General features: G+C 52.4%; 1 protein-coding gene across 1 annotated transcript; it reads left to right on the forward strand.

Annotated features, from left to right (window-relative positions):
• The first annotated feature begins 5,541 nt into the window (after positions 1-5,541).
• LOC141737331 (olfactory receptor 14J1-like) lies at positions 5,542-19,804 on the forward strand. Its single transcript, XM_074572013.1, has 2 exons — positions 5,542-6,090; positions 19,745-19,804. The coding sequence occupies exons 1-2, from the start codon at positions 5,542-5,544 to the stop codon at positions 19,802-19,804; spliced, it is 609 nt and encodes a 202-aa protein (XP_074428114.1).
• The last annotated feature ends 898 nt before the right edge of the window (positions 19,805-20,702 follow it).

Below are 20,702 nucleotides of genomic sequence, written 5' to 3' on the forward strand. Positions count from 1 at the left end.
CCAGGGAGAGAGCAGTGTAGGGGCAGCAGTGAGGGACTTAAAGGCAGAAAGAAGGAAGGAAATATCAGGGGGTGTCATGCAACAGTGAGCTAAGTTGAGTTTTGATCCTGAGGCAGAAGAAGAAGGGGGATGTGCTGTTTGGTGCTGGGATGTGGAGCTACATACGGGATTCCAGGAACTCTGGGGCTTGGAAATCTTGCGCAATAAGTGAGCATTAGCAAGGCTTTGGAAGAAACGGGATGGGTTGTGGGGAGCTCACAGGCAGTGGCAAATCCTCAGAAACCCACAGCTTGGTGTTGGAAGCAAGGGAGCAGACCCAGGCACAGGAGAGTGTAGCTGTGTTTTGGGGATGGCCAAGGGCCTTGGTGGGGCTTTGACACCCCAAGAGAACGGAGACCCTTGTCTGCTCAGCTGTGGCTTCTGTCTCATCCACTGAGCTCAATGAGAGGACACCAAGTCCTTACAGCTCCAGCGCCTTGTTGCCTCCTCACCCACCCTCCCCAGAGCCTGGGAGGTTCCTACTGCTGACCTGCACCTGGCACCTCATCACTCCCACATCACCTTGCCCCCAGCAAGAGCCCAGAGCACCCTAAGAAACAAAGGAGCCCCCTCTGCAGGAGAGAGGGGACTGACCTTGGCCAGCCTGCTTGGTGAAGAACATGAAGGCCTTTCACAGTGATTTCCACATTTAAGTTTTCTCCTCTACCAAGTGCCTCCAACTTTATGCTTCACCAGACCACAGAGACAAGAACTTTGTCTGCTCCTTCCCTCCATGGTCTCTGCAGTGAGGGACTTCCGCAGGGTCTGATAACACCCTCAGAAACCTGGAGGTTTGCTGCTTTTACTTCTCGAGAGGCTTGCTGAGTCTTTCAGGATCTGCAGTTCAGGAACTCGGCACCAGAAGGCTCATTATCACACAAAACACACGAAGGAGCCACGTCTGGGCACAAATTTTGTTTAGTCTTCAATTCTTTGGCTCATTAGAGACATTTCAGGAGTGCAGTCAAAATGAAAGGATGTCCAAGCAAAGAGAACAAATTATTTAAATGCTTGGTTTTGAAGAGTCGTTTCTGCATTAATCCCAACACATTTGGGTAACAGAAATGTCTTCGGGAAGAGTCTGCCCCATCTAGACCCATGTGGATGGACTGGCACAGCCACCCCCAGCAGGGGGAATCCCCATCTCCTAGGCTGAGGCACGCAGTCAACATGCAAACCTCTGCAGTGCCCACTTGTTACAGGCCTCCAGGCAGAGTGTGACTCATTCCACATGACCCTCTGAGCCTCTGTCAGCTCATTGTGCTTCCTCCACCCATCCCTGCAACCCTCAAGCCTCTGGGAGCTTTGGCTTTGGCATCCTCCCGACATCCTGGGGCCAGGTTTCTAAATGTCTCCTCTGCAGCTTCCCCGCCTTCCACCTCCTGTGTGCTGCCTTTTTGCCCTGCAGCCCAGTCCGTTTATACCAGCAGCCTCCTGAGATGAGTGTTTCTCTTCATGGTATTCCAAGACATCATTCCTGCACTTGGAGGAGGCTGTGCCGTAATGCCTATATGATTTCCCGAGCTCCTTCACCCTTCAAAACTCCTTGCCATGACACCACTTGCATCAGTCCCCCGAGTACATCAAAGTCTTCTCCTCTGGAGCCACCCTCGTGTGTTCCTCTGCTGGCCTTCCTCACTCCTCTTTGGCCTCTGGGACCCCGCTATTTCCTGGTCACTCCAGCAAGGCTGACACTAATTGTCACATCCCTGACCAGCGCTTCCTTGTTGGCCAGGACCAGGTCTAGGTGAGCATCACCCTTCCTGGCCCACCAGGCAGCTCTGCTAAGAAGTCGTCTCATGATGCTCCAGGCTGCTGGCACCTTGTTTCTCTGCCTGGCCAGTGAGTGCCTGGGCAATTACTGTTCCCCACAGGAATCTCCTCATTTACCTGGAGACTTCTTCGTGTTCCTATTTAAGACTTGTTCTACCAAGGCCTGGGAGACCTCACTGGTGGTAACTGAGGCAGAGAGGACATTGAATATCTCGGATCTACCTACACCTACTCCTACTAAATTCAGCACTGGTCCTACATTATTCCCTTTTCTTCGTTTAACTGTTCCCGAATTACCAAAGATCCTCTTGGTGCCCTGGAATTCCTATTTGAGATTCAGTTGAGTTTCGATATGCACCACTGCTGGATCTGGAGGATGCTGCCCTGGAGGACAAGATGTATCCAGGCACACTGTGAAATCTATTGGTCTTTTCATTGATTGTATCATCAGGGCAGTGAGTGAAGACCCCCGTGTGACGTGCTCCATGTCCATGCAATGCCTGCAGCTGTTGTGTGGAGAAGGGACAGACCTCGCCTCTCTGATGACTGATGACTGAATGCATCAGTCAACGGCACAAAAGCACCAAATAGAACGCTCTAGCATGCCATGTGGGGCATCTGTGATGCATCCGCACTGAAAGGGAATTGGTTTCCTGTAGGTCCTGTGTGGTCCATGCCAGCCCTGGCACCTCATGTAGCTCTGTGGGCCTGGATTTGAACATTATATTGAGTTGCTGCCCTGAATTCTGTTAGGCAAAGTGGGGCTGAACATGGCATAAATGCCATTAGAGTCACTGGAGATCTGGAAAATTGAGCTGATGGAGCAGAGAGAGACCAAGCTCTCCCTGTGTCCCAGGACTGCGGTCGTTCATATGAATACCCCTAAAGACTGCCATGAACATACAAGTAGGAGAAGATTGTGGCAGGGGGGTTGGACTAGATGATCTCCAGAGGTCCCTTCCAACCCTATGATTCTATGATTCTTTTGGCCTTTATTTGGCCTCAGCTGTCATTTCACTTGGCCAAAGGAATTTCCCACAAGGCTCATTCGGGGTCCCTGAGACATTGCCCTGTCTCTATGAACAGCTCCAGCAGAGCTTGCAGTTATCAGCACACACCTTTGACCACCCCTGACACCTTCAATGTCACCAGGCATTGTGTCCTGCTCTCCATCTCCATTGATGAGCACAGGAGCTGAGACAAGGAGCTCACGTGCATGTGCGTATTTTATGCACACCTGAACACCTACGGCAAGAGGAATCCCACCTCCTGTGGGTTGTGGCAGGCATGGAAGGCAGTTGTGTCTCCTTCAAATGCCAGGAATTGAAACGCAGGATGAGATGAAGCACAGATTCAGCTGAATCCCTTCCCTCAGCAGGGGTAAGGGAGATGACTGCCTGTCACTGTCTGGGAACACTTTCTAATAATAAGAGCAAAAAAGGTGATATTTTGAGGTAACTTTGAGAGGAGAATCAAAAGTTCTGGAAAGAAGTGTCTCTGCCCAGCTGAGGGAGGGAACATCAGTGGTGACTTCATCCTGTTTCCCAGCAGGTTCCCCTGGAGCCCCAGGGACACCTGGAGGGAGCCCCGAGGGGGCAGAGAAAGGGCTGCCTTGGGCTGGTCCTCTGCTGCTGAGCTGGGCTGGGCTCCTGGCATGGAGGGAGCTGATGGCAAGCGGGCAGCGCTGCAGAGAGACAGCTCTGCCCAGGAGCAGCTCCTCTGCCAAGCGCAGCAGGGCTGAGGGCACTGCCTGCAGGCACCCGAGAGGAGCCAGGCACAGAGAGGATAAAGGCAGCTGGGAGTGGGAGGAGAGTTCTGAGCTCGTTCTCTCCTGGCTTCTCTGGTGTGGAGAAGGAGGCCGTGCTTCCGAGCAGGGATGCCCTGCTGCACCATCGCAGCGACAAGGAAGGAGGGCTGCCTTCTGCGAGGGACTGTGGCAGGGTTTTGAAGACAGGTGGGTGTGCAGGCAGGGGTGCCCAGGGCTGTCCTTGAGAGCAGGGTCCCTGCAGCCCAGGGCTCTGTGTGCCGGGGCAGGGACTCTGCTGCTTGCCAGGGTCAGCTCTCAGCCTGCCCAAGGAGTTCCCCCCCGAGCGTCTGTGGGCAGAAGCTGTGGGGAAAAGGAGAGACTCCCCTCAGCGCAGGGTCCTTTGGCTCTTTTTCGAGCGTGTGCTGTGTGGGTCAGGGCTGCCCACAGCTGCAGATCTCCCCCAGAGCACTGGCAGAGGCAGCATTTCCAGAGGAAAGACAAGGCAGGGGCTGCCTGGAAGATGAAGACATTGCAGGGTCTGTGCTCTCAGCTGTCTCCTGAGGGAAAGGAGCTGTCACTGTTCCACTGAGGGATCAGCAGATCTGCCAGAAAGCTCACAAAGTGCCTTCAGCCCCTCCTCTCCCTACACACAGCACCAGCAGCACCTTTGCTTCCAGCATCAGGCTTTCTCTCCTCTCCTCCTGAGGAGCCACAAAGAGGGAGATGGCCCTGGGCAGTGCCCTGCTGCCAGGAGGGGTCTGCAGGGCAGAGCTGAGCCCCCAGCGGGTGGGATGGGCTGTGGGAGCAGGGACAGGGAGGAGACGTGGGCACAGAGCAGCAGCTCCTGGCAGGGGCAGCTCCAGGCAGCAGAGACATGGGCAAGGGCTGGGGGAAACTGCCAACACGCACTGGGGAGGGGGCGTTCAGGCATCTCTCTGTTGGTCCTTCACTGGAGACGTCTTCTGGGTGTTCTTTGGTGGGCAATGAGCTGACTCTCCCCTCAGAACACCTCGTCTCCGGGACCCCAGACTCTCTGCTTTGCCTGTCCTGCTGGGCTTGCCAGCTGCCCCCAGAAAGGCAGAGCTCTCCTGTGGGATCCTAGGGAGGGCTGAGCCTTTCCCTGGGGGTCGGCACTGTCCTCGCAGAGTCCTTTGATTGTCTCTGTGAGGGGTTGTGTCCTGCTGTCTCCATCACAGCTCTAACTCTGGTTTGGGAAAGAGAAGAATTTGTATATTTGTCCGTTCAAACAGTGCTCCGCTGTTCCCATATGAGTTCAGTTATTTGTTTGGGTTTGTTTTTTAAGAGGAATTTGTGTGTGAAGTCATCTTCAAGGCAGCACAAGCAGAAGCGCAGGGCAGATGGAAAAAAGACTGATGGACACTGCAGCTCTCCTGACTCTGCACTAAACCACAGAGATTAGAGCCCTGTGTCCGGTCCTGTCTTAAGACTCCACATTTTCCACATTTTCAGTCATAAAAATAAGGATTTCTTCCCCTAAAAAGACCAGTTACCAGACGTGATGGTAGAAAATCAAAAAAACACAGAAAAGGAGACTGTCTTTGCTATAAGGCGTCTGTCCTAATTTTTTTCTGTTTTTTTCCTCCTTTGGACAAGGCCCCCATGCTAAGAAAGAGCAGATGTCCAACAGCAGCTCCATCACCCAGTTCCTCCTCCTGGCATTCGCAGACACACGGGAGCTGCAGCTCTTGCACTTCGGGCTCTTCCTGGGCATCTACCTGGCTGCCCTCCTGGCCAACGGCCTCATCATCACCACCATCGCCTGTGACCACCGCCTCCACACCCCCATGTACTTCTTCCTCCTCAACCTCTCTGTTCTTGACCTGGGCTCCATCTCCACCACTGTCCCCAAATCCATGGCCAGTTCCCTGTGGGACACCAGGGCCATCTCCTACTGGGGATGTGCTGCACAGGTTTTTTCTTTCTTATTCAGTGCTGCAGCAGAGTATTGTCTTCTCACCATTATGGCCTATGACCGCTACGTTGCCATCTGCAAACCCCTGCACTACGGGACCCTCCTGGGCAGCAGAGCTTGTGTCCACATGGCAGCAGCTGCCTGGGGCAGTGGGTTTCTCTATGCTCTCCTGCACACGGCCAATACATTTTCCCTGCCCCTCTGCCAGGGCAATGCCCTGGACCAGTTCTTCTGTGAAATCCCCCAGATCCTCAAGCTCTCCTGCTCACACTCAGACTACCTCAGGGAAGTTGGGCTTCTTGTGGTTAGTGTCTGTTTAGGCTTTGGTTGTTTTGTTTTCATCGTGCTGTCCTATGTGCAGATCTTCAGGGCCGTGCTGAGGATCCCCTCTGAGCAGGGACGGCACAAAGCCTTTTCCACGTGCCTCCCTCACCTGGCCGTGGTCTCCCTCTTTATCAGCACTGGCATTTTTGCCTACCTGAAGCCCCCCTCCATCTCCTTCCCATCCCTGGATGTGGTGGTGGCTGTGCTGTACTCCGTGGTGCCTCCAGCACTGAACCCCCTCATCTACAGCATGAGGAACCAGGAGCTCAAGGATGCCCTCTGGAAATTAATGACCAGGTTATTTTCTGCAGCAATAAACTGTCTCCTGCAAATCACTCATAATGTAATTCATTATACGCCAAGCCCGTCTTCTGTAGGTTTGGTTAGGGGTTAGGTAACTGTGTGTTAGGTTTGGTTGAGGGTTTTGGCTTTTTCTTGCCTTTTTTTTTTTTTTAAATTATATACTTTTGTCCACAAATAGATGTCATTATTTAAGATTTTTTTTTTTTACTACCTATCTATCCAAATTTCTGAGACTCACAGAGTCATGCCCAAAATCCTTCTTCTCAGGCCTTTTCTGGAGCTGCAGGGGTAGAGCCTGAGCGCCGAGGAGGAGGGGAAAGAATCCCAGTACTTGCAGAGCACCAGCACTTGTTCTTTCCGGGGCTGCTCTGTTTTCACTTCCACACTCGCCTTCTGAGCCCCTGTGTTGATCTAAGGCCTGAGTGCTCTGGCAGCTTGGTCATGGTGCTGCTGTGTAGCAGCTCTGTGATCACAGGCAAGGAGAAGCAATGGGCACCTCTGAGAAAAAGCTCGTCTGCATAACAGAGTTTCCACCATGAAAGGGGATCTGCTCAGGGCAGCGCAGGAAGGATCAGGTCTTCTTCCACAGTTGCTGTCAAGAGCGTTCCTTCAAACGTGCCCTGGTGAGGGATGCCCAGTAAAGAGGTAAAGAGTGTGCGTGTGCAGGGTGAGGGCACACACAACAGTGTCCTTGCACAGCCACACCTCCAGGGACAGAACTGAAGGACCAGCAGAGCGGGGTCTGGTCTGTGCCTTTGTTTGCTGGACACCCCGGGGAAGCTGTCCCAGGGCAATCGTCACAGAACAGACACCTGAAACCACCATTTGCAGAACTGGACGCCTACGCAAGCCCAGAGAGGACGTTTGTCTGCCTGTGGAGAGACACCGAATAACGAGGTCAGAAGTCCCTGTTTGCATGGTTCAGAGGAGATTTCGGCATGCACACCGTGTGCATGTGGGGACATGAACCCGAGAGAGCACAAACACCAGCAGCTGTTCTTAGAAATGCCCGAAAGTGCTGTGGGACAGGCAGTGTCCCTTCATTGGAGAGTAACGTCCCCTGGGAAACCCCCTGAATGCAGCACTGGGATGGGCTTCCTTGACCCCAGGTCCCTGTGTCCATTCCTCACGCCGTGGGGCATCTCAGAGAGGTGCCGAGCAGGGAGACACAGCGCGGGGCTGAGGTGCTGCCGGCCTCTGGGAGTGGCAACAGGAGGCCATGGAGTCTGCTGCAGGGCCTCTGCCCGTGCCAGGGAAGGACTCGTGTCTCTGAGCAGCCCTGCCAGCGCCCTGACAGTGCTGGGTGTGTCTCCAGGAACACCTGTGTGCTACCTCACCCTCCCCTCTCTTCATGGCCTGTCCCTTTGATGACACGGTGTGACAGAAGCACCTCTGTGGAGCATCTCCCCTGTGCAGTCAGAAAGGGTTCTGCAGGCGTGAGCGGCATTGCCCTCTAGAAGATGGCATTTCTCACCTCTCACAGAGCACAGAGCACGTCTAGGGAGTAGGAATGCAGTGAGAGGCACACACTCTCCATGTTTCACCTCTCTGAACGTCCTTCACAATTTTTTTAAGCACCTGACAGAGAAGCAAATGTCTTCAGAAATAGGTGGGCTGGGCTGTTTGCACCAATGCTGAAACTCTCCTGACGTGAAACCATTACATTCATCATGGACTTTGTTTTCATAACCTCTTTTTAGACCCATTCTTCCCCTTCCTGTTCATGCTGGAATCCTGCGCGTGCAGCAGAGCTGCACTTGGGGGCAGCTCTCCTGCCCAGCATGGGCAGGCAGAAGGCCTTCTCCACCGGCTCCTCTGCCCTCCCTGGAGCCACTCCTTTCTGCGGCACCCCCACCACTGTCAGTGGGATGCCCAGAACAGCCCTCCTGAGAGAGTTTAACAACGCCCTGTTTCAACACGCACCTCACCCCTGCTCGATCCTCTCATCTACAGCCTGAGGAGAAGGAAGGATGGGGGTTGGGAGGAACTGACAGAAACAGCTTAGGAAAGCTGTCGGCTGCAGAGAGATCCCGTTGCAGTCGTGGGCTTGTAGGAAGAAATCACTTCTGGTTTTCTTCTGAAGCGGCCCCCAAGGATCTGGACAGCGAGTATTGTGTCCTGGGCACTCCTCTGGCAGCGTGTCATAGTGAGAAGACTTTTGGTGTCATGGAGATGGAGAAGGCTGGCCAGTGCCATTGTGAGACCTCTCTCCAACACCTTGGAAAGGCCAGAGCCATCTGAGCGCCTTGGAAAAAGCAGAAATGAAACCAGTTTTCAAAAAAGCAGGAAGGAGGATTGGGACAATGACAGACTGGCCAGCCTCACCAGGGCAGGGGATATGACAAGTCCTCCTGCAGCCATCTGCAGGGGTTTGAAGAACAAGAAAAGGATGGCAGAAGACATGTGGGAGGGAAAAGAAGGGGATGTTGTGTACCCGGACTTTAGCAAGGCCTTTGACTACAGGTCTCCTGTAGTCTCCGTATAGCCAGGTTGTTGAAAGACGGGCTGAAGAAGTGGACGATGTGGTTGGTGGAAAGCTGTCTGAGTAATGACAGAGGGACATCATCTGTGGTACAAAGTCCTTCTGGAACCCACTTACTAGTGGCATCCATCAAAGACCAGCCCTTGACAACTACTATGGAACATTATTATCTCTCCGTATGATGGCAGACAATGCACTTTCACCTCCTTTGTAGATGATGCCAAGCTGGGGGAGCCCTTGAGGAATCCCACCCTGTTAGCACTGTTGGAAGCAGGAGAGTTGGGAAGGATGACTGTGGTGGGTTAAACATGGCAGGGCACGGAGGGTCGGAAGGGAGAAGCGCAGAGGGATGGCACCTTTGGGGAGGAGTGGACAGGAGAGGTGACCCAAAGCTGACTAACAGAGTACTCCATCCCACCGGCATCTTGCTCAGTATAAAAGCTGAGGGATCACAGGGCTCAGGCTCTTTTTTCAATGTCAGATGCCAGCTGGAGGAGCGGTGCTAGAGGAGGCTGGGAAGCAAAAGCGTGGTTGTGATGTGACAATTCAGGGCAGCACTTGGCCAGGGGCTGATCCCAGGGAAATGGCGGTGGAGCCCCGGTGGTCTCGCTGTGGCCAGGACAATAATGGCCCCTCCGAGTGGGGTGGGGGCCTGGGCTGGGGCACAACGAGATGCCCTGAGCAGGACAGGGACAAAACTGAATGCCCCAAGTGGGGCAGGAGGCAAACTCCCTGTCCTGAGCTGAGCAGGAGGAACTCAGTGCCCCGAGCAAGAGTGGGGAAAACTGGAGGACGCAGGCGGTGCAGGGGCCCAACTGGCGAGCTCAGGGAGGGCAGGAATAGCAACCAGCTGCCTCGTTGGGGCAGAGGCAACACTCATTGCCCTCCAGGCGTGTCGTGGGGTAAAACGAGATGCTAAAAAGCCACCCACAAATGGCTATTGGAGCTGCAGGGTGGGAGAGCAGCTGGGTGGGGGCCTGGCAGCCACCCGAGGTGCACCCAGTCCAGTTGCTCAAGGTGGTTCTTTTGTAGCACTCCTTCAGTCAGCCTGTGGCTGGATCTTCTGGGGTAGATAAAAATCACAGAATCACGGAATGATAGGGGTTGTAAGGGACCTCTGGAAATCATCTAGTCCACCTCCCCTGCCAGAGCAGGTTGAGCTAGAGCAGGTTGCACAGGAATGCGTCCAGGTGGGGTTTGAATATCTCCAGATACAGAGGCTACAGCACCTCTCTGGGCAGCCTGTCCCCGTGCTCTGCCACCCTTGAAGTCAAGAAGTTCTGAACCTGTCAGACACCAGGTGCTTTGCTGCAGGAGTCTCACAGACACAGTCCTGTACCTGGGAAGAGTGGAAAATAAAGCCCTCAGCCCGCCGACTGTGCCAGCCAAAGCTGTGAAGGGGCTCGCTGACAGCCCTGGGCAGGTTTTTATGCCTGGGGCTGGTGCGGCTCCAGGCAGAGGCGGGAGCTCTGTGGGCAGATGAGCAGCCCTTGGCCAGCAGTGCCTGGGGCAGCCCAACAGCCGCCGGCTGGTGGCTGCAGGAGGTGCCCCGGCTGTGGTTGCTGAGGGGCCACAGTGTGTCCCTGTAGGAATGTGTCTGAGAGAAAATGATCACGTGAGCCAGCCTCCCTACTATGAGAGATTAGATTAAGGGCAAAACAGGTGGTAGAAGATGGAATTAGTACATGGGAAAAACGGGAACTGAGAAGGTAGAAAACATGTTGTGCTAATGACTAAGCAATTTACTATGTGAATTCTTGTAACCAATCTGGTCTGTGAATGAACTGCATGGACAGTGCGTGAACAGAGACTGTAAGCCAATCATATAGCTGCCGCTAGCGCGTGCTCTTATTGCCTGTCTATATATACTCTGTGAAAAGTTGAATAAAGGGAGAACGATCATACTCATATTGAGACTCCATCGTTACTCCGGGTCCGTCTCCCACTCCGACATCCTCCGACATCTGGTAGCAGAGGATGGTTCAGCGCAACTGAGTTCTCCGAGACTGCGGTAAGCAGCTAGAGGAGGGGAGTGGGAAACTTCGGCTGGGAGACGTGCTGCTTGGGCGCATCAGCGGGAGCAGACAACGGCGTGAGGTCGCTCCTCACCTCCCAGGTGCAGCTATGGAAACAGAAGCTGCGGCCACGCTGCTCGCTGGGATCCTCTCTAAGAGAGGGATTGAAACACCAGCGAAACTGTTGCTCAAACTGATTAAGCCGGGGCAGGAGATGGGACAAAAAGTAACAAAAGAAGAAGGGGCTATATTAAGACTTCTCCTGCATATCTCTCTAAGAGAGGGGTGAAATACGATGAGCGTATGCTCCGAAGGTTGTTAACCTGGTGCAGAGAGAACGGATTCGCACCAGAGCCCCAGACAGCTTTTAAACCAGAAATATGGGAGGCTGTTGGAAAAAAACTGTGGGAAGTGATAAGTAAAGGAGACAAAGAGGCATCACCGTTAGCGACGACATGGTGGTTGGTGTTATCGACCTTACAAGATATGAACGCGGAGCGAGCCACGGCAGCCGGGGCTTTTGCAGCATTACAACCCACGGGAGGGGGATCGAACAGGCCAGGTCCGAAGGTCTGGGACAATCCCCTGCTGATCCCCTCTGCTCCACCTGAGGCCGATGGAGGAGGCAGAATGTCAGCAGAGAAGGACAGAGCCGGAGCTGTTTGCTCCTGACATTGCCCGCCTCGCCCCCTCCCCTCCCCAGTCGTCTCCCTGAGATAAAAGTGCTGTTTTTGTATGTCTGCTGTGTAAGTGTGTGTGGGCGCCAGCTTATACCTGCTGATCAGCATCTGTGCTACTGTTTGCTTTTTGTTGTGTGCAGTGTCGTTAGGTGACTCCACTGGAGCAGGCGTTCTGCCCGGTGTGGTACTGTTCTCGTATGCATCTAGGGCTGACACTCCGTCAAGTGAAGAAGTTTGTATATACACAGTGTTTAGATGTAAGGCGAGCGCGTCCCAGGCAGATACACCAGGATGGGCTGTAGAACCGATGGAAGTCCTGAAATATTGGGGGAGTTTTCATGAGCCGACACGTTTACGGTCTCGGGAACGGCTCGTCCGTGCAGGGCGTATCGCTGGTTGTTTGTTATTTGTCTATAAGGTCATGGTTGATTGGGAAAAGGAGTTGAGACAAAGTCTATAGGATGCTCTGTAGGAAAATGAGAAACTTAAGGAAAAATGAGAAACTGAGCTCTTGTTGCAAAGGCAGACTTTTATGTCAGTCGTAAGTGATGGGGAAAAGAAGAAAAAAAAAGAAAAAAGAAAAAAAAGAAAAAAAAGAAAAAAGAAAAAAAAAGAAAAAAAGAAAAAAGAAAAAAAGAAAAAAAAAGAAAAAAAAAGAAAAAAGAGAAGGAAAAAAAAAAAAAAAAAAAGAAACCAAACAGGAACAATTAGATGGGAAATGTGCCACGTTAGCACAAAAGTATGCCATAAGTATTACGGGAAAGCATCAGAAAAAGAGAAATAGGACACCTGATTCAAAGCAGTACCATAGAGATATGTTTTTTGGTTTTTTTCCTATATGTGTCTATGTTATTGCATGCCTTAGTAGATTGCTCTGTGTTATACCCTGCGAGACTAAAATGAACCCAGCAGAAGCGGTCTCCTGAGCAAGGGGGTGGAATATGGGAAAGCAATGGAAAATCGGCGAGGAGGACTGTAAATACACTCAAGGGACTCGCACCTGGGTGCTGGAAAACACAGATATCACACCAATTGTTATTCAGTCTCGGGTGCTTGCAAGAAAAACATTTGGATGACATAAGCCTGTAATGGACTCACAGACACCTTATCCAGCTGCTTGAGAACCTTGGCCTGTTGTGGAAGAAGATCAAAGCACAGTACCAGCAAGAACAGGGAGTCCGCATGCGCTCTAGCAAACAAGGACTCTTTTGCTGCCAAGGATTTGTGATAACAAGGACTCTCTTGCTGCCAAGGATAAGTTTAACGATGCTACTAGTACCGCTATTTCTGAGTTATTGCTAGATGTAGATAGTATTCGATATGCGATGTTGCAAAACAGAACTGCTACTGATTTTTTGCTTTCAGCTCACAGACATGGTTGTCAAGATTTTAAAGGACTGTATTGTATGAATCTAAGTGACCACTCCAAATCCATCCATGCCCAGCTGCAGGAACTGCACCGACCGAACCAGCAACTTGTGGAGACCACGGGGTGAAATCTCTTTGCTGGATGGACTTGGGGGTGGGGTTGGTTGAAGCAAATTATACTCATCGCCTGTGTGGAAGGAATTTGTCTGTTATGTTTAGTATGCTGTTTGCTGTGTTTAATAAGCATTATACGATCAGCTGTAAATGCCGCTTTGCATCGTACCCTTGAACAAGTTGTAGAATATGTTGCTCTAAAAACTATGTGTGTATCCATGAGAACCTGACCTTCACAGAAGAAGATAACAAGAAGGGATTACGACAATGTAGTCACGTATCAGACAGCTGCTGTTAGCGAAGCTGGATCATGAGTTTGGTGAGACTCGCTGCATACGCTGGCCACGTGTGCAGTGACTCTAGCCTGTACTTTTCTACTCGATCCAGCGCAGGAGAGTCTGGTGGGACTGGCTGCATACGCTGGCCACGCGTGCAGCGACTCTAGCCTGTACTTTTCTACTCGATCCAGTGCAGGAGAGTCTGGTGGGACTGGCTGCGTGCACTGGCCATGCATGCAGCGACTCTAGCCTGTACTTCTCCAGTCAATCCAGTGCAGGTTATAAGGAGGCTGTCTTGGGTCAGAGAGGGGGAGAGAGAAATGAGCACACTTTGAAGGTACAGGGGATGCCCTGAAGCACTGTGTCTGCCCCCCCCCCACCCGTAAGTTCTATGTTCATTAACCCCAACAGCTCTGAAGGCATTACAGTATGTTGCAAGATAAGATATAGTCTACTACTGCTGCAAGACGCATTGAACACCTTCCTACAAGAATTTCAACTTTATGCCCTGATAGGACAGTGGGATGATGCGCTCGCAAAGAGCCTGACTGCGTTAGAGTGGGTATTTTTGCCACATACCTTTTCAAAACCAGTAACTATGATGATCGAAATGTTACCACGATTGTTTTTCCAGGGTCGCTCGTGCTGTCAGCAACCGCAATGTATTTGAAATATTACAAAAGGATTTCTCGTGGGTAAATCCAAAGAAATTGGCTTTCTGGGCTAAATTTAGGAATCTGGGTATTTATTGCCTTAGCAGGGTTCTTTTTGATTCTGTTTTTAATTGTGTTTAGTATATAACCTGCTAAGAGCGTCACAACAAGGATAACATGTCCAAATTAAAAGCGGTTAAAAAGGGTTTCGATTGGTTAAGCTCATGGGGTATAACGGGATGGTTATCAGACTTACTAAAACAAGGGCTCATGCTACTGTTGGTTATATTATTATTGATTATGGTAGCCTCGTGTGTTCTCCGCAAAGTGACTAACATGATAGAAAATGCCATGCATAAGGTCTGGCTGGCTCAAGAAGAAAAAGGGGGGATTGTAGGAATGTGTCTGAGAGAAAATGGTCACGTGAGCCAGCCTCCCTACTATGAGAGATTAGATTAAGGGCAAAACAGGTGGTAGAAGATGGAATTAGTACATGGGAAAAACGGGGACTGAGAAGGTAGAAAACATGTTGTGCTAATGACTAAGCAATTTACTATGTGAATTCTTGTAACCAACCTGATCTGTGAATGAACTGCATGGACAGTGCGTGAACAGAGACTGTAAGCCAATCCTATAGCTGCCGCTAGCGCGTGCTCTTATTGCCTGTCTATATATACTCTGTGAAAAGTTGAATAAAGGGAGAACGATCATACTCATATTGAGACTCCATCGTTACTCCGGGTCCGTCTCCCACTCCGACATCCTCCGACACCCCCCCAACAGCTGAGGGAGGAAACATCAGTCATGACTTCAGCTTGTTTCACAGCAGGTTCCCCTGGAGCCTCAGGGACATCTTTGATGGAGCCACAGCGAGCCGAGAAAGTGCCACCTGATTAGGTCAGAAGTCCTTGAGTGCATTGCATGGAGGAGACTCAAGCATGCACATCATGTGCATGTGGGGAGAGGAACCCGAGTTGAGCACAAGTGCCACCAGCTATTCCCAGAGCGTCCACGAAGGCCTGTGGGACACACTCTGTCTTCGGGTAACTTGACTTTGAGAGGAACGTCCTCTGGGAAACCACCTGGATGCCGCACTGGGATGTGCTTCCGTGAACCAGGGTCCCTATGTCCATACCTCATGCCATGAGGCATCTCAGATGGGCACCACACCACAGGGCTGAGATGCCTCCCAGCATCTGGGAGTGGCAGCAGGAGGCCAGAGAGTCCCTACGCCTCTGCACGTGGAAGGGAAGGGCTCGCGGCTTTGAACAGCCCTGTCAGAGCCCTGACAATTCTGCGTGTGACTTCAGGAACAACCCCACCGGCCCAATGAGATTTCTCTCACCCGCCTTCTCTCACCTGCCTTTTCCGGTTCATCGCAAGTGCCTCTGTGTGCTGCCTCACCCTCCCCTGTCCTTATGGCCCATCCCTTGTTTCACACAGTCTGAAAGCAGCACGTCCACAGAGCATTTCGCCCGCGCAGTCCGAAAGGGTTCTGCAAGCAGGAGTGTCGCTGCCCTCCAGAAGATGGCTTTTCTCACCCTTCACACAGAACAGAGCACGTCTAGGGACTATGATGCACTCAGAAGCACAGACACCCCCGTGTTTCACCTCTCTGAACTTCCTTCCCAATTTCCTTAGGCACCTAACAGAGAAACAAATGTTGTCACTCGAAGGCGTACCCACAAGGAGAGAGGGGACAGGAAGACCTAAAATTTTCCATGGCAAAAGGGGATTAGGACAATTTGTCATCATCAGTGGAGTTTCCCCTAATGGGAATAGGGAACGTCCCCAACCTTCAGAAAAATCTCTTCCTCCTCCCTCCCATGACCTGCCCCATAATTGCAGTTGGGAACAGCCTCAGCATGGGGCTGCTGGTGGAAAACATGGAAACCTGCTACAGCTCCGCCACCCTGACTGTCCTCCCACTGGGCACAGCACCATCTCTGCTCACAGCGCTCTTAGGGCTATTTCCTGCACCTTTGGCAGGTACAGAGTGGCTCCTGCTGGTGGCCACATGCTATGACCAGTACTTGGCTCTGTGCCACCCCCTGCTCTCTGCAAGACTCCGGAACTGGAAGGGTTGTCGCTAGAAGACAGCTGCACCTTGGCTGGGGGGATTTCTGTCATCTGCAGTAATCATTTCCTTCTTGTCCCAGACACATTTGCTGGCCCTGATGTACTAGACCACTTTTGTGATTTAGCCCCAAGGCTGGAGCTCTCCTGCAGTGAAACCATGACGCTCATGCTCTCAGCTTTGGAAACGTGCTGTTTAGATCCAGTCTTCCCCTTCCTGGTCACACCGGCATCTTGTGTGTGCATCAGAGCTTCCATGGCCACCGAATTAATTCGCATCAGGTGCAGGGATGCTTTACATGTGCCCTTATACAGCCCTGACCATATCAAGAATCCTTCAATACTCCTTCAGGAGTTTGTTTGATTTCCCAAGGAGTATCAGTACCTATTAAAAAAAATATAAACATACATATGTCCAATGCAGCAGTCTGCATCTCTGTTAGAAGCCTTGAAGCAGTGTCCGGGGGAGCAGGGCTTGAGGTGTGAGCATCCCGTGAGTTGACGGATCCCCTTTCCCAGCAGATGGGGTCAGGGCTTGGCTGTCCTGCTTGGTGACACACATCGAGGGCTTTCACAACCACATGCCACGTTTGATTTTCCACCTCGAAGCAGCACCTCTGACTTCCTGCTTCACCAGCCTCCAAGGACTCTGGGAAACTCTTGGAGGTTTGCTGCTGACTTTTACTTGTCTTGAGGCTTGTTCAGTCTTTCAGGATCTGCAGTTCAGGCACTTGGCACCAGAGGGCTCATTAACATGCAAAACGCCCTAACAAGTCAAGTCTCTGGGCATATTTTTCCTTAAAGTCTTCAATTCTCATGTGCTTAATTAGAGAAGTTTCAGGAATGTAATCAAAGTGAAATAATATGATTACTAAACAACAAGAAGAAAGGGTTTCTTTTTTCTTTTTCCTACTTTATTTTTCTGCTTATACATGAATAGAAATCAGCAGTCTCTACGTGATACTGATCCTGAGCGTCTGCTAATGCAGCCTGAACAGATATGAAAATCAAGACCCTTTGTGTTCCACAACCTATGGCCAGTCTTCATCCTGCCCCCAACCCAGCATTTCTCTCATCAGCCCCCTGGGACTTACAGCAGCCCTGTTCCAATCTGAGCTTCCTCCACTGAAGCTGCGCGGTTCAGCCCATTGGCACCGGTTCCCACCTGGGTTACTTGGAGAACGAGCAGCACACGGACACAGAAGGGTGTTTGTCACTTGCCAACAAATGGAAACAAAGGAATGCATAGCTCAGTAAAAAAATGAGACATTCCTCAGCTATGTGTAAAGTCCACATTACCCCCACCGAAATCTGCTTCCTACAGTGGCTACCCTTAGACCAACAGAAAACATAATTTTTGTTAAATCACAGATCCCAAGACTTCCCAAAAGATTCCCTGTCCTGGACTTTCTTTCTTTGTCCATAATTGTTCTTTGCAGGCAGTGAGGCACACACTCACGTCATGAGCTCCCTCGATTCGCAGAGAGAAGCAAAGAGACAAAGTAAATCAAATGGTCTTTTGAATACACAAATCTGCCTAAAGGGGGCCCTGAGCAGCAACAAGCTTTTGGACAAATCATGGAATAACAGAATGATAGAATGTGTGGGGTTGGAAGGGACCTTGAAAGGTCATCTAGTCCAACCCCCCTGCAGTAAGCAGGGACACCGACAACTAGATCAGGTTGCTCAGAGGCTCATCAAACCTGGCCTTGAATGTCTCCAGGGATGGGGCCTCCAGCCCGTCTCTGGGCAACCTGGGCCACTGTCTCACCACCCTCAGTGGAAAGAACTTCTTCCTAAACTCTAATCTAAACCTGCCCTGCTCTAGTTTAAACCATTGTCCCTCGTCCTAAGGCTACATGCCCTTGCAAACAGCCTTGCAACAGCTTTCTGACAGGGCCCCTTCAGGTACTGGAAGGCTGCTATAAGGTCTCCCCGGAGCCTTATATGAGCACATTGTTAGCTCATGTCCGGCTTTTCATCCACCAGGACCCCCAAGTCCTTTTCCACAGGGCTGCTCTCTATCACGTCATCCCCCAGCCTGTATTGGTAACGAGGGTTGTCCTGACCCAAGTGTAGGACCTTGCACTTGGCCCACCTTGATTGCCGTGTCCAGTTTTGCGCCCCTCACCACAAAAAAGACACTGAGGGGCTGGAGCAGGTCCAGAGAAGAGCAATGAAGCTGGTGAGGAGTCTGGAGAACAAGTCTGATGAGGAGCAGCTGAGGGAGCTGGGGCTGTTTAGCCTGGAGAAAAGGAGGCTGAGGGGAGACCTTCTCGCTCTCTACAACTCCCTGAAAGGAGGGTGTACAGAGGTGGGGGTTGGTCTCTTCTCCCAAGAAACAAGCAACAGGAGAAGGGGAATCGGCCGCCAGTTGCCCCAGCAGAGGTTTAGACTGGATATTAGGAACAATCTTTCCCCTGAAAGGTTTTTCAGGCATTGGAACAGGCTGCACAGGGAAGTGGCTGAGGCACCATCCCTGGAGGTAATTAAAAGACGGGTAGACAGAGCGATGGCACCTCTCGCTCCAGAGGCACCCAGCTGCGGCCACCACAGCCAGTCTCCCAGCAAGCGGCTCTAGAGAGCAGACGCACATTGTTGCATCGTCACGTTGCCGCGACACCGCACTGCACATCGTCATGTTGCCACGCCGCTGCCCGGCTGCTGCCCAGCCACCCCGGGGCCCACCTGGAGGCCCATCTGGACACGCGTGTGGGCCACTCGCTCTCGCTTGGGACAGTCAAGATGTGGCTTGGTCTCTAAAAATGACTGGCTGGGTCCTAAAAATGCTGTTTGAGAGCTTGACAATGGGTCTTTGAATCTTAAAATGGGCTTTGGAACTTGTAAATGAGGGTTTGTACCTAAAAATGAGGCTTTGGGTTCAAAAGCATGATAATTTGGTCCCTAAAAGAGGGGGTTGGACCATAAAAATTAGGGTTTTGACATCCAAGATGCATCTTGGACCCTAAAACTGGCTTAATCTTAAAAATGCCTTTTTGGAGCCTGAAATAGAAGCTTTGGAAACAAAAAATGCATTTTGGTACTCTTGAAAGGAGACTTTACAAAACACAGCTGAGCCTGGGGGCCCCTCCCCAGCCCCCAGCGGGGTCGCCAATGTCCCCATGTCTCACTGTGACACGGAGGTGGACAAAACTGATGCTGCCATGGAACCAGCCCAGCAGGCGGCCGCTGTCCCCACAGGCCTGGGCATAGGGCACCTGTGGGGACAGGGAGGGGGACAAGAGACCTGGAGGGACAGAGACAGGGCTGGGGACAGTGGTGTGGCCAGGACACCTGTGGGGACAGCGATGGGGACATGGCACCTACAGGGATGACACTGGGGTCAGGGATAGGGTCAGCTGCAGGTTGTACACCTGCCCCTCCTCTGCGCTCCCACACGGGGAAGTCAGGGGGCTGAATGTGGCACGTGTGTCCCCCTCCCCGCAGTGTCCCCACACCCCAAGGTGCTCTCCCCATCTCCTCCCCGAGGAGCTGCCTCTGTGTGTGTGGCATCTGTGCTGCTGTTGGCTCTCGGCCTGCTGGAGGAGGTCTTGCTCTTTTTGAAGAGCCTCCAGTCTTTCAATCCGCTGCTTGATCACAGTGAGGTGCCTGTCAAGAGAAAGGAAGGCAGCTGAGAAGGAGCCGCTCTGTCCATCTGGGCCAGGCTGTTTTCCGCTCAGCCGCTCCCGTCATCCTGCTCCCAGCTGCTTTGCTCCAGGAGTCCCGGCAGCAGCTTCCAGCTGCCTGCCCAAGGCTCCAAAGACAGACTGTGCCAACGTGTTTGCATCCGGCACCGGCTCCTTCCACCGCCGGGCTTTGTCTGTTCACTGGGCCATGAGGCTCCAGGACTTCTCTTGGGGACCACGGGCCCCCTTCAAGAGCAAGCGTTACTTGGCCTTTTCTCACCTCTGCTTCCTCCTCCTCTCTCCACCTGGCAAACTCTTTCTTTCCTCCTGCAGCAGCCGCTCTCGCAGGCAAGAAACGTCAGTCCTTCCCGGCAGTTCAGGGGCATCGTCTAATTTGGCCAGGTCTTTCCGGAGCTTTTTCTGAAAGGTAACACCGGTTTGGGGTTCACTGTTGCCTGGACAAGCGCTCACGCCCCTGCATGCTGAGGCGTCCCGCAGGCCCAGCCTAGCGACGAGGGCAGGAGAGAAATGCTTCCCTCGGGACCCCGCGTGCTTGCAGGTGACTTTTCTGCCCATGCCCACCCCGCTCTCTGCGCTAGCTCTGCTGGCGGCCCAGTCGTCCTTTCCCTGCCACACCACGCGTCCCAGCAGCGCAGCCCTCACTTCTGCATTGGGTGCCTCCCCTCCCCGAGATGCCGCAAGGGAAGCCCCAGCCCTCGGCACCGTGCCGCTGACCGGTGCCCACCAACACCCGCTGTGTCTGCCTCCTCTCGCATGAACCATCATTAAGAAGAAAGGGGATGTGCTGTTTGGTGCTGGGATGTGGAGCTACATACGGGATTCCAGGAACTCTGGGGCTTGGAAATCTTGTGCAATAAGTGAGCATTAGCAAGGCTTTGGAAGAAACGGGATGGGTTGTGGGGAGCTCACAGGCACTGGCAAATCCTCAGAAACCCACAGCTTGGTGTTGGAAGCAAGGGAGCAGACCCAGGCACAGGAGAGTGTAGCTGTGTTTTGGGGATGGCCAAGGGCCTTGGTGGGGCTTTGACACCCCAAGAGAACGGAGACCCTTGTCTGCTCAGCTGTGGCTTCTGTCTCTTCCACTGAGCTCAATGAGAGGACACCAAGTCCTTACAGCTCCAGCGCCTTGTTGCCTCCTCACCCACCCTCCCCAGAGCCTGGGAGGTTCCTACTGCTGACCTGCACCTGGCACCTCATCACTGCCACATCACCCAAACAGAGCCCAGAGCATCTCAAGAGGCAACGGACATCCCTCCCCAGGGGATGGGCG

This window comes from Larus michahellis, unplaced genomic scaffold, assembly GCF_964199755.1.
Source record: "Larus michahellis unplaced genomic scaffold, bLarMic1.1 SCAFFOLD_34, whole genome shotgun sequence".
In the NCBI taxonomy this organism is placed as follows: Eukaryota; Metazoa; Chordata; class Aves; order Charadriiformes; family Laridae; genus Larus; species Larus michahellis.

Coding starts and splice junctions, on each gene's coding strand:
- LOC141737331 (XM_074572013.1), top strand. CDS start 5,542: ATGGCCTATGACCGCTACGTTGCCATCTGCAAACCCCTGCACTACGGG. Junction 6,091..19,744: donor GGAACCAGGAGCTCAAGGAT/GCCCTCTGGAAA, acceptor TTCCTCCTGCAG/CAGCCGCTCTCGCAGGCAAG.